Raw genomic sequence first — 12,786 nt, 5'->3', positions numbered from 1 at the left:
TGGAAATGTTAAATTAGGGGATATGCATAAGAAGCAGAATTAACCATAGAGAAGAACAGCATTATCCCCATGATTAAGGGCAATGAGAAATAGACTATTTTCGGAATGTCCGCAGGAGAATATTCAATTCAAACGTATTCATCAAAAGCATTGAAATGAATAAGAATTTTTCAAGATTTCTATACATGTGTGTATCGCGAAAATGATATATTCAAGCACAATGATATCTTTTCTACTTGTGCCATTTTAAATCTATGTTTGCACCAGACACTGCAGTAGATGTTGCAAATATCAACTAATTAATGAATATTGATTTATTTTATCACATAACATACTATATATGGACCGCAATCAACACAATTGTTCTCTTTTCACATATTCATCATATAATGAGTAATCTTCTGTGTAACAATGCGTCATTGTTTCAGCATTATTATTTTTATTATTATTATCCACCAAATAGTCTATAAATTACTTTTTCAGGTCTTCGACTAATGCAGTACTGGATAGGACCAGTCATTGTTTCCGCCTTGCTCCTCATTGTTGGAGTTTTAATGTTAGTCACGCATTGGCGTAAAAACACAACCAGAGTAATAGGTATGATTTATTATTTTCATGAATCAGCTCTACCAAATATTTTGTATGGCCACCACATAAAGACAAGCAAACATATTCTTATGATATTGCCAAATTAAGGCGATTGGCCATATAAACGTTAGTTCCGGAAAGCTAAAACAAATCGAAACTTTTTTGCATGAATATGGGAGCCAAAGAAAGATGTCAAAGAGGAGTAAATTTTAAAATAACAGTTCTGAATACGAATGATGTCAAAATAAATTTATTTTATATTGTTGTTTACGTTGAAAACATGTTTAAAATCCTATGTTTGTTTGCTCTCGATAATTATATTTCTGACAAATATGAATGAAATGTTCTCGGACTTCAAACAATTTGATGATAACACTCAAACAATGTTCTGATATTGCAAATATATACAATATATAAGAACTTAAGATAACAAATTCTGAAATCGAACAAACAAAAGAAAAAAAACAAATGTATACACTGAGGCTCACTATGTCGGGGTTTGCTTATCTTTTTGACTATAAAATTAAAGAGGAATATTAATAATAAAAGCAATGTTGTGAAAACGTAAGGCCTGCCATAAAAACATCCCAGACACCACAATTCACTCCGATTCATTTGTTTTTTATTCATAGTAGTACCTTGATTGAAGAAACTAAACAATGTGTAGAACTAGTGCACTGTACACACACACACACACACACACACACACACACATACATACATACATACATACATACATACATACATGCATACATACATACATACATACATACATACATACATACATACATCCATCCATCCATCCATACATACTGTATATGGCATCATAATGAAGTAGCAACGCGATAAATTCGGATCTTATTTCTCCGTTTTTTTTTACAACATTACCTGCTAAGTAATGCTTGATCCATAAGTCGAACTTATTCATCATTTAAGATGTTTCGATGTTTAGCTGGGTGGAACTAAGGTTTATATCTTATTCAAGCACAATTACATATTGCTTAGAGGAGACGCGCTATCAATGTCTACAGAACAATGTTTCTTGTGTAAGGAATAAAATGTATATCAATAGCTAGAGTTGTTTGTAAGCTGTAATATTTTAGTTATACGCCTTCTGTGCATCCATGTAAAACATACGAACATAAAAGTTTACTACAGATAGCATAACGCTTATAAAAACCATATCAGCCTTCTGTCCTTAGCTATATCAGACTAATAAACCATAAACTGTATTATTTGTGATGAAGTGTGTGTGAGAGGATATCAACATTAAGGAGGAAAGTAAGAATTTGAGCATAACGAATAACACTGAAAACGATTTTGTTGATGCATGCCACATAAGTGACATTTGTATTGAAAATAATAATATATTCATATGATCTAACATGCATAAGGTTATTTACAAAATTACTTTAACATAGTATGTGATAAACTACAAAGTTTAAATTCAGACCTGAATGTAAATTTGTGACCATCAAACCAAAAAACAATCCATTTGGGAGCTGAGACCGTTAAATTCAGACCTGAATGTAAATTTGTGACCATCAAACCAAAACACAATCCATTTGGGAGCTGAGACCGTCATAACACAGGAACCATGCAAGTCACCCACTTTGCATGGGGCCTGTGCAGCCCCAAAATGGACCGTGGCCCGCATCAACCATGCCTTTCTCAGTCTGCTCCCCGACATTTGTGACTCCCAAGTGAGAATGATAGAAGTGCCAACTGTGAAGATTGCACATAGTGAACAACTATCAATGCTGTTATATTCACGTTGGAGTTATATTGTTCTTGACTTCAGCCGTGGTTCCATCGTGTGTACTTTTCCTGTCATATTTATCAGCAGTGAACTCACTTGCTATTCTGATGTAATTATACAGTGTGTTCAGGTCTGTAAACGCATTAGACCTGAAATGGAAAGAAACGTTTGCGCGAGTATTTATGTGACATGAAAATAATTTGATATAACATTTCTATATATAATGTAGGGATGAGTGGTGAACCTTATATTTAACCAGGTTATGATTATGATGGAAAATGTACTTGAAGGTGGATTTTAAACAAAATGTAGCTAAGAACAGCCGATACCTCTTTGTGTGCTAACTTAATTGAAAACCGAAATAAATTAGAGGTTGGAGTGACGTTTAGAACATCTGATATATCGTTTGAAAGCATCCGATTTCCATCGCCCTGATTGACGAATCTGACTATCGGACAAGCCCTGCGCCGCAGCAGTTGTTGCTGCTCCGATTCTAAAGCTATGACTCTTGAAGCATTTTGGATCAAATCTGCAGAACTGCAGAGCGAGTTTGAGCTGTGCATTGAATTCTGCCCGAGTTATAGGTGTGTTTGAAAGATACTAAAATATTGGGCCTGGACCCGTACCTCGCTTTTGGATGTATCGCTGGAGATTTGAGACCGGACACACTGCAGTATTATTGTTATTTTATTTAATTTTTAAAGTGAACTTCTGACCCTGGCTGTGTTTGAAGGTGTTAAATATCAGAGTGATGGAATGGTGATCAAGAGCCAATGATCAATGTGCAACAGATTAGGGTTATGGAGGCTAAGGGACTGCACTGTGATCTCCCAAAATATCAGGAAGGCATGGAATGCCAAGGAAAACAGCTCGAAATAGGAGCTGTTTGTACCAAGAAGGTATAGTGCACGTTGTAGCATGGATAAGTTTTTCTAACATACACTTATCAATTGGCAGTCTAGCATCACAAGTGGCATGCTTGCATCAGTTTCTGTATTAGAAAAGAGTTTGTAGGGTCTGCAAAATTACTGATTTTGTGTACAAACCCAATGGCAGATACATGAGGATATCGTTGCTGAGGCATAGTGCTTGTTAACCAGATAAGAGATGAAAAGTGCCAAATTAGTCTGAGAGACTGGGATTGAGGTTTCCAAGGTATATTCTGCAGTGAAAGCTCGATATAAGTTCCAGTTGCGTCCGTAGGCTGCTTTTGACATTCGTGTCAAGGTACTATCCAGTAGCGTATCAAGTGTGTTTATTAGTGAATCAAGTTGGGAAGTGCCGGTATGGACACTGGTTCTGGGTCCGCATGTGGAGCCATGGTCTGGAATCTGTACACCTGCAATCGAGAAAGAGCGTCAGCCAGAACATTTTCTTTCCCGGGATGTGACAGGTTTGGAATAGTATGTTGTATCTGAGGCATGCAAGGACCAGATTTCGGACAAGGAACATAATGGAAGGGTTCTTTGAGGTTTGCTTATTTACAATATCAACCAATCCCTTGTTGTCAGTGTGAAAGTAAACGCAATTGTTTGCACGTTGAGGGGCCCAAATTTTGATGGCTAGAACAATTGGATACAGCTCAAGGACTGTGATATCTAGCGCTCGCCATTCCTTATTCCATGTGCCATAGAACCATTTGCTGCCTAATACACCGACATATCCAACTGTGCTTGATGCATCAGTGTGCAAATGAATGGCATCAGAGTCCAGCCAGCGATCAGGGAGGAATAACGATTTACCATTGAATTCTCTTAGGAATGTGTACCACAGATGCAGATCAGCCCGAACTTCCCTCGCAATGCGTATGAAGTGATGTGGTTTTGACACACCCACTATCAGATCAATCAACTTCTCAAGAAAGCTCTAATTGGCAGGACAACTGCACACGCGAAATTGGGTGTACCAATTATGGATTGGAGATTATGGAGCGTCAGTTTTGTTTTTTGTTGGCAGAGTGTTATCAGACTGTAGCAGTTCTGGAGTTTATCTATGGGAAGTCTTACCTCCATCTTGATTGTATCCAGTTCATAGCCCAAAAAGGTCAATGTTGTATTGGGAAGAAATGTTTTTCCTCAGACATGGGAACCCCAATATCTGCACAAAGAATTAAGAATTGGTCTAATTTCTCCTTACGGGTGTTATAGTTTGATTCCAACAGCAGAAAGTCATCTAAAACATGTACCATGTGGCCAATGCCCAATTTGTGTCCTGCCACCCACTGTAATGCAGTGCTTAAATATTCAAAGATTTCGCAACTAGATCTACAGCCCATGGGAAGGCACTTGTCATAATAATATAGGTTATTCCAAGAGAGGCCAAACATATGATACTGAATCGGGCAGAGTGAAACAATTCTGAAGGCATTAGCTGTCAGTTTTTGCCATAACACAACCTCTACCAAGTTTTTTAATGATTGCAATAGCATGTTCTACAGTTTGATATTGAACAACACATTTTTCCGGAGATATACCATCATTTATAGAAGAACCCTGAGGATGTGATAAATGGTGAATGATGTGAAAAGTACCAGGTGTTTTCTTTGGAACCAAGCCAAGTGGTGATATCTGAAATAGCGAGAAATCTAGAAAGGCCATGCAAACCTGCCAGCCTCAAGTTCTTTGTCTATTTTGTCTTGCACCATCTGTGGATCTTGTATGGCTGACCTTAGATTATGTGATTGAATAGGGGATAGAGAACCCTTGTGCCCCACTTTAAATCCAAATATAAATCCATGTATCAAAATTTGTATCATGGCAGTGTTGTACCCTTTAAATCAATGTTGTAACCTTTCAGCTTTAACAGGAGTAGGAAGTTTACTGTTTTCGCAGGTCCCCTTTTCCTTGCTGGCTGTGTTGTAGGGAGTTTGATGTAGGTCATTGGGACTGAGTAGGTTTGTAGCCACCACGAAAGGGCTGTATGCTGTCAGTTCTAGCTTGTTTTGGGCATATTTTGGCAACAATTTGAATGGGTGTTGAATGGGCAGTTTGCATTTGCTGAAGGGATGGGCTTCCAAGCAATCGAAACAATTATGCTGGTATTTACAGGCTAGCCTTGCTGAACACTGTAGACCCCTATGGTAGTTAAAGCAGGCCCCTTTTGGAGGATTTGATTTTTAGACTGAGGATGGTAATGTGGCAGTGCTGATGGCCGCCCTGTCACCAATGCTGTCCAGAACAGATCGCATGTAAAGTTCAAGGTGGGTGGATCCCCATTTTGCCTCTCCCCTCTCTATCATGCGCTGAAACTGCTCATTGAAGTATCTCCAATGAGCCCTGCGCTCAGACAACTTCATGACCATTTCTATGTGGTGAGATAACACTGTGCTCAACCTGGCGGATTTCATGCATATTATTGTAGCAAATCTGTTCCATGCTGTCAACCACTGATTGATCGAGAGAGGGGACTTCCTGGCCATGGGGACTAGGTTAAATTCAGATGTGTTTGATGTGATATTGCACTGTAATCTATATGTATTGTCCATGGATGTCAAAAGGAGAGTTTGAAAATCTATGTATGTCCCAGCCCAAATCTGCTGCTTAATTTTATCAGTTATAGAGGCAGTTATATCAATTGATGTGCTTACAAAGTTGGACTGACTGTGTGTATCTAATATATTAATAGGTGCTAATAAATCACTCAGAGTACCTATACCTGCATGAGAGAGTCCAGTTAAGGTGAGGTATTCTATGCAATGCTTCCCCCGACGGACTTTTCAACATTGCCTTATGTTTGGACTCTTGAGGAGGCAGATGGCCCTTGCTCTGTTTCCTGCGACAACATGGCAGGCTGTTGTGGACGAGTGGTCCCATGCAGCATCTCCAAGATGTGGTCCAGCTTTCTGTCCACTTGAGCGATGATCACAGGTGTAATCTGCTGTACCACTTGCTGTGCTATCCGGTCAACGGTAGCTTGGTCAACTGTATCTGCATGTGATGCTCCAGCTCCATGCTGCTGTTTTTGGCGATCAACTGCTCTAATCCTTGAACCAGATGACTGAACCCTCTTTACAGCCTGTTTAACCCCTGTTGATGTTTTGCGCTTGGGTGGCATGATCTAGTTAAGTTAGAAAAAATAATGTATTAAACATAATATTAAATGGTAAGAAACAAGTAATATGGACTACCTTGTATGGTCCTATGCACAAGGCATGTCATTACTTAATGAAAAAAGCACAAACAAATTGTCATTAGCAAACCAATGCATGTAAGGTTACCTGAAATAATTTCTTCATTGGTAGACACATATACACACACACACACACACACACACACACATATATATATATATATATATATATATATATATATATATATATATATATATATATATATATATATATATATATATATATATATATATATATATATATATATATATACAAACCCTTTGTCCTTAGCAAAATGGCCTTTGTATAGAAGGTGGTGGTCTGGTATGCAACCGGACCTGTTATCAGGCCAACAGTCTGATGCAAAAGTGCAAAAGAAAAAGAGGACAGGTACGGGACCTGATGTGTTATCTCCCAAAGTGAGCAGATAACAAAAGACATTGAAACATGTTCCAGGAAGCCACTCATAAAGGACCCCCTGTGAAATAATTAATAATTAAGAACAAGGATATCTTGGTATATAGTCATTAAACTTGGGGGTGGGGGCAACAAAATAATTATGGGGAAACCCTATTATGTAGACCAGAGTGGCTTGTCAGGAACAAGTCCCAAAAGGATCAGGTACCGGACCTGACCCAGTGCCTCCACAATGGCAGACACTAAGGTTGTTTACGAAAAACAAAGGAACAGGTACGGGACCTGGCCTGATATCTCCCTTTGTGGGCAGATACAAATGAAATTGAAAGCAAAATTAGTACAAGAGCTAACCTAGCCTAGTTATCGTTGAATGACTGTGCGTTATTTTATAACATGCATTGAGAAGAGCTCCCCGAAGTGACTTATAAAGGTGCCACTGTCCTTTAGGGGACAAATGAATGACATCTGAGCGAAATTTCCTCCCTCACACGAGGCCTATCGAAGGCAAATTTGCTATTATGGTCCCAAAATGTTAAATAAGGATAAGCAGACACTTCCGATCTCACAATATCGTTGACCTCCTTTGCTAAGTGACAATACATCTCCTTATAGTTTTTATCGGCTGCTTCATTGTTATGGTTTAGTATTCCCGCGACCCCAACTTGGTGTAACGTTGCCGGGATTCTAGGCATAAGCTGACAGAATGATCTGTTTAACCTTATATTTCTTATGTAAAAGCGTATCCAATACGACCATCTTATGTGCAGTTACCTCTGGCGATGTCTCTGCGTTTACATCGTTGTCTTCAATCAGGAGAATTACAATATCGGGGCTTCTTAAGCGGACTTCATTCATATCAAGGCGAAAAAACTTGTCGATTGTGCGCCCTCCGATACCCTTCATGTTTACATTACAAACTTCCGTTACATTAAAAGACGGAACTAGTCTAAGATCCTTCCCGGATCTCAAATACCGATCTATCCATTTACAAAGTGAATGGTCTGTAATAAGTGTTTTTGTCATTGTCTTTCCAAAAGGTAGACGATGGCCATGTACATAAAGGAATTTCTACTAACTTTCTTCTTTCCAAAGTGCGAGCAAGAAAATGATCCTCACAATTATGAGAAATAATTGTGCAAAAAAACAGGAACAATTAAAAGGATCGAAAAGAAAAAGAAAAAAAAAATGTAAAATTTATGCTCTCTAAATATACTACCCGTATCTCCAAGAATTCTTTGCAAGTGACGCTAAGGATGCTGACCGATATATTCATACCCCTTAACTATCTTCCATTGGCTGAACGAGTCATGTAACCTCATTCCTGGGTTCGGCTGCCCCCCCCCCCCCCCCCCGGACAATATTGCTTTGTTTCCATTGCATAACAAGACCCGTTCACCCCTCATCACAAATATCCTTGCGCTAGCGCAAATAGCTTTCTTTCTTTAAAATATATCTAAACCAGCTTCTGCATCTCTTTGAAAACAATTTCGTAACTATTTCCTATCCAAGTAAATCTGCTTTGCTAATGTGATTATCCTGCCATGAATACAAAAAAAAAACATACTTCTTGGCAATTTGTTCTGGTATCATCCAAAAACATATTGCGATGAGTCCTTGCTAAACAGTTGCTCAAAGAGATATCTGTAGTAGCCCGAGGAACATTTAACATAGTCGCACAGACTGATTAATTAAGCTAAGAATAGAAGTGCCTGAGAGTTCAACATGTAGAATAGACAGATCTTTTATATGTCGTGGAATTAGCAACAAAATTCACTGAGAATGGAAATATAAACGAATGTGTTTACATAAGGATGCGAACCGTTAAACATGAAATATTTTAATCGAATTAATCATTTTCGTGCAATTTTAGAACTATAGTGGGTTCAATCCCTGGCCGAGTCATACCCAACAAATATCTTTAAGCTAACTGTCTTTAAATGTGAGATTATGACTAGCCTGTGTTTTTCTCTGAATGAGATGAGATCAAATGTACCCTGAAGCTGCGTAATGTAAGAGTTCGGTTTGGATAAATATCATAATGAACATTATGGATGAACATTGCGGTGACAATATTATTATTAAATTGGGAATTAGTTTCAAGCATTATACTGCTTACAATATACTGTATGCTAGCTATATCAGTATTGCTTTGAATCTTGTTGCAGATTCAGGAGAATTTTGCCAGCCATGTATTGGACAGACTGACAATAAAATATCCCAAGTAGAAATAGGGAGCTCAAACAGATCTTTGCCCCATACAGCAGTGCAGAAACATGAATCCAGAAAAACTAAAAGATTAAAGTACGATAATTCCATAAGTTCGCAAAACCATTCTGACCACACAGAAAGCTTAAGGAATCATGATAGAGAAAATGTACCTTTACGACCTTTGCTTCACGCATTGCACACCACAAAATGTCAAACAAGAAACAGTACAATTAGTTGTGACTTGAGGAGTAACAAGAGTAGCTCTGAACAAGATGTACGAGAAGTTGTACGAGAAGATAATTCTGCAGCAAAACTCCAAGAAGACCCATACTGCGCCATTGATGAAGTAATATTGACGATAGACCTCTCTCTCTCTCTCTCTCTCTCTCTCTCTCATATATATATATCTGTTTTCGTTTATTTATCTTAGAAGTTTAATTATTGTGCAAGTCTTGACTTGCAATAGCTGTTGATTTCAGAACAAAATTATTTGTTTGCGTGTCATAACGTTTGATCTCAAATGTTTCCTCCTAGTGTTCTTAAATCGTATATCAAATGATTCCTTTCACAATTGTTTAAGTAATAGGACATTTCGGTATGGTGCATATTTTTACTATGTCTACTGATCATGGAATATTTCTCAGCACAATACCGAAGGAAGGTTTTGCAAGGAAACTATCCAGACCTATCTGTGAAAGTTTGTAAGAACATGTTGACCTTCTTTTCGTCACAGTAACTTGACAGGTGTTACTCTGTTGAGGGAATTGAAAAGGTTGTTAAATTCGTTTTGCGATTTGAAAGTTGGCAGTGTTTGTTACTATGTCTTACAAAGAAAAGAGAAAACCCAGCATTACAAACATTTATTGTGCTTTTTTATCAAAACAATATTTCGTGTGTAAATTTACAAAGACTAAAAACTTCATAACGTTCTAGACTTCCTGCGTTTTATGTATCATATAAACATAGACAACAATCACGTAATCAGTTAAACATAACCAATATACCATTGAGATGCAGAGGAAACTAATGTTTCTGAACAATTATCAAATCGTTCTGCACGACTTCAAATAAACACTATAGTTTGAATGCTAGAACAAACGCTTAAAATTTATAATAGTATGAGTATGAATACTTTCCGAAGATATTTATCGTATTCCATGAAGTCGGCAGCATAAACTATTAATTCACAGATTTAATTAATGTCATTAACAGATTATCCTGATTAGTAGACAAAACTTTTTAACAGAAATAGAACAATCGGCGACATTCCATACTCACAACACACACTGGAATAAAAATGTAACTTCACACATTCGACATGGAAATAGTGGCTAGTTTTGATACTTATCATTATTATGCTGTTATAGCTTATCAGTAATTAATTACAAATTTACAAGGAACAAAATTTCAAAATCTAGAATTCGAAAAGACATATTGTATATAATTTCAAAATCTAGAATTCGAAAAAGACATATTGTATATACCTGAAACGAGGAGAAGAGAACTCTCTGGAGGGCAGACACAATTATTCCTCAATCTTCCTCCTAAGAGCCGATTACATAGCTCTCCTTGTCTGGGATGTGCTGAACCTTACAAAAAGGACATAACGAAACCGCCAGGATGCTAGTACTCGGCACATTCATAAATATTTGAATAAGGCACGTTATCCATGACATAGCTTTTGGTTCTCTTTACGTTGCATATCCTATCCCATGGACTTGTAAAAGGGGGGACGGAAGAAAGTCGGCTGGCTGATTTTCCGTACATTAACAAATGTTACATGTCCCTGATTTACATAGATAAGGAAAAAGAAGAAATACAGAACAGTCGGCTCACAATCTTGTATCAGTTTGCACTGAAAGAAGCAACTCTCGGAGGTTAAAATGTACATTCTACATGAAAACGTTTAGAAAGTTCAATCTTCGCAACATGAGAAAAGGAGCACAATGTTCAACCAAACTAAGCTATGCAAGCATAAATGTCCTCTAGACTAACAGTTATCGCACCTTTTATCACATGTAATTTACTAGGATAATACAGAAGTCAGTTTAAGATAGATGACACGGGGTGATTTAGTTATGAATTAGCTAACAGTCTTTATGTTTCGACCCAGTACGCAATGTAGATGCATGACGTTTCACCTGATTCTGCAAATTTTCCCCTATAAACCTTTCATCCAGCTCAGGGATATCCAACGTAGTAATTACTCTGTTATTTCCTTGGCTTCTCTGCAACAATAAAAATATATTCCCTCATATCCTTTTTCTTAAGGATGTTATGTCAGTCAACGATCACAGCATGGACAACCTATTTGAAAACCATTCACACCAAACTGGAAGGACTGCTGAACACGTATTTTATGACTATGCCCGTTCTGTAGAAATATGTCATATTGAGACTCCAGCGGTACATGTAATAGATGAAACCTATATAACCCCAATCAGTGATTTGCTTCGTCCGTCTGACATGTTTCAGGAAGAAACCTATATTACCCCAATCAGTGATCATCCCCATCCTGCTGAACATCGTGAAAACGTGGAAACTGATGCGCTTGGAACAGGTCAAACATATATAGCACCAATAAATGATTTTGCGAATCCTGATGATATATATGACGTTGAAAGAAATGACGATAATGAAAGAGACACATCTTATAGAACTCCAATTACTGGGTAATAGTATAAAGTCGTGAATTACTGCACAATACATAATTGAATCAGACGACGCATACATGAACGAGAACCACGGTGGCTCAATGGTTTCCGTGCCAGAATCAAGACTGCAAAAGTGCATGTTTGAATCCTACCATCTAACCAGTCTGTGTCAGCTACTCTGGCGTGTTCATGGGCAAAGTACTTTAATCTATTTGCGTCGGCACTAACTAATTTACTTGAAGTGCTTTGCCAAACAACAACAATCAAACCAAACCAAACCAAAATCATCCAAAATATAATTTCAAAAGTTTCATTAAAATTAAAAGGAACATTATGTTTGTCGCTATCTTTATATTAATCATCATTTCATAGTTGTAGACAATTGTCGTAGTTTCAACAAAATCAGTATATACGATATACGTTACTAAATTGGAATTAAGTGTATTTTGTCATAATTTCGATTTAAAATTTAGAACGCGACATGACTAGGTGTCACCTGATTATGTATATCTATTATGTATGCTTAATTTTTGTCCGTAATAACGGGCTGGATATCTGACACGTGCTATGATTATAAGTGGTAGACAATAGGTTTACACGAAATATTAAACTTTCATATCTTGAACAACATGAAATGATTGAATCAGACATTTTTTATAATGTAAATATGAGCACTTGTTTCCTTATGTTCCAATTGGACAAATGCAATCTATAATGACATTGAGATTCTATATTCTACACCTGAAAAACATCGTCCTTACAGGATCAATCCTTTCAAAGAAGAATGTTTGAAAAAAGAAATACAATACCTACTGGAGGAGGATTTTATATAAACACGTAAAAGCTATTGGAGTTCTTCATATATTCTTGTGCTTATATTAGATGATACATTCTGCACGTGTACTACTCACTAGAGAAATTTCAACAGTGCCACCAAATCGGATACATTGTAAATGGCAAGAAGAGATAATTACATTGAGACAATTGGAAATATAACATATGTCACCACGTTTCGCATTTTAGTAGGATTCTGACATATTCATCTCACGGCA

The 12,786-nt window shown here is 37.3% G+C and overlaps 1 protein-coding gene across 2 annotated transcripts in view; it reads right to left on the bottom strand.

The window, feature by feature from the left end:
- Positions 1-2,013: 2,013 nt before the first annotated feature.
- LOC149774202 (uncharacterized) overlaps positions 2,014-12,786 on the bottom strand; it is a 36,846-nt gene continuing 26,073 nt past the window's right edge. Inside the window, exons 3-4 of one of the 2 annotated variants that reach the window (XR_016416948.1) lie at positions 6,002-6,403; positions 2,014-2,496 (exon numbers count right to left, since the gene is read on the bottom strand). Coding sequence is in view for 1 of the 2 variants with exons in the window: in XM_089945618.1 (XP_089801744.1) it covers positions 6,074-6,403 (330 nt within the window). In the remaining variant the exon portion in view is untranslated. Of the gene's footprint in view, positions 6,404-12,786 lie in introns of both variants that reach the window. The other variant, XM_089945618.1, reaches the window with a different exon arrangement.

This window comes from Sinohyriopsis cumingii, unplaced genomic scaffold (genome assembly GCF_028554795.1).
Source record: "Sinohyriopsis cumingii isolate HCF-2022 unplaced genomic scaffold, ASM2855479v2 utg000379l, whole genome shotgun sequence".
NCBI classification, from domain to species: Eukaryota; Metazoa; Mollusca; class Bivalvia; order Unionida; family Unionidae; genus Sinohyriopsis; species Sinohyriopsis cumingii.
This window is presented reverse-complemented; position numbering and strand designations above follow the sequence as displayed.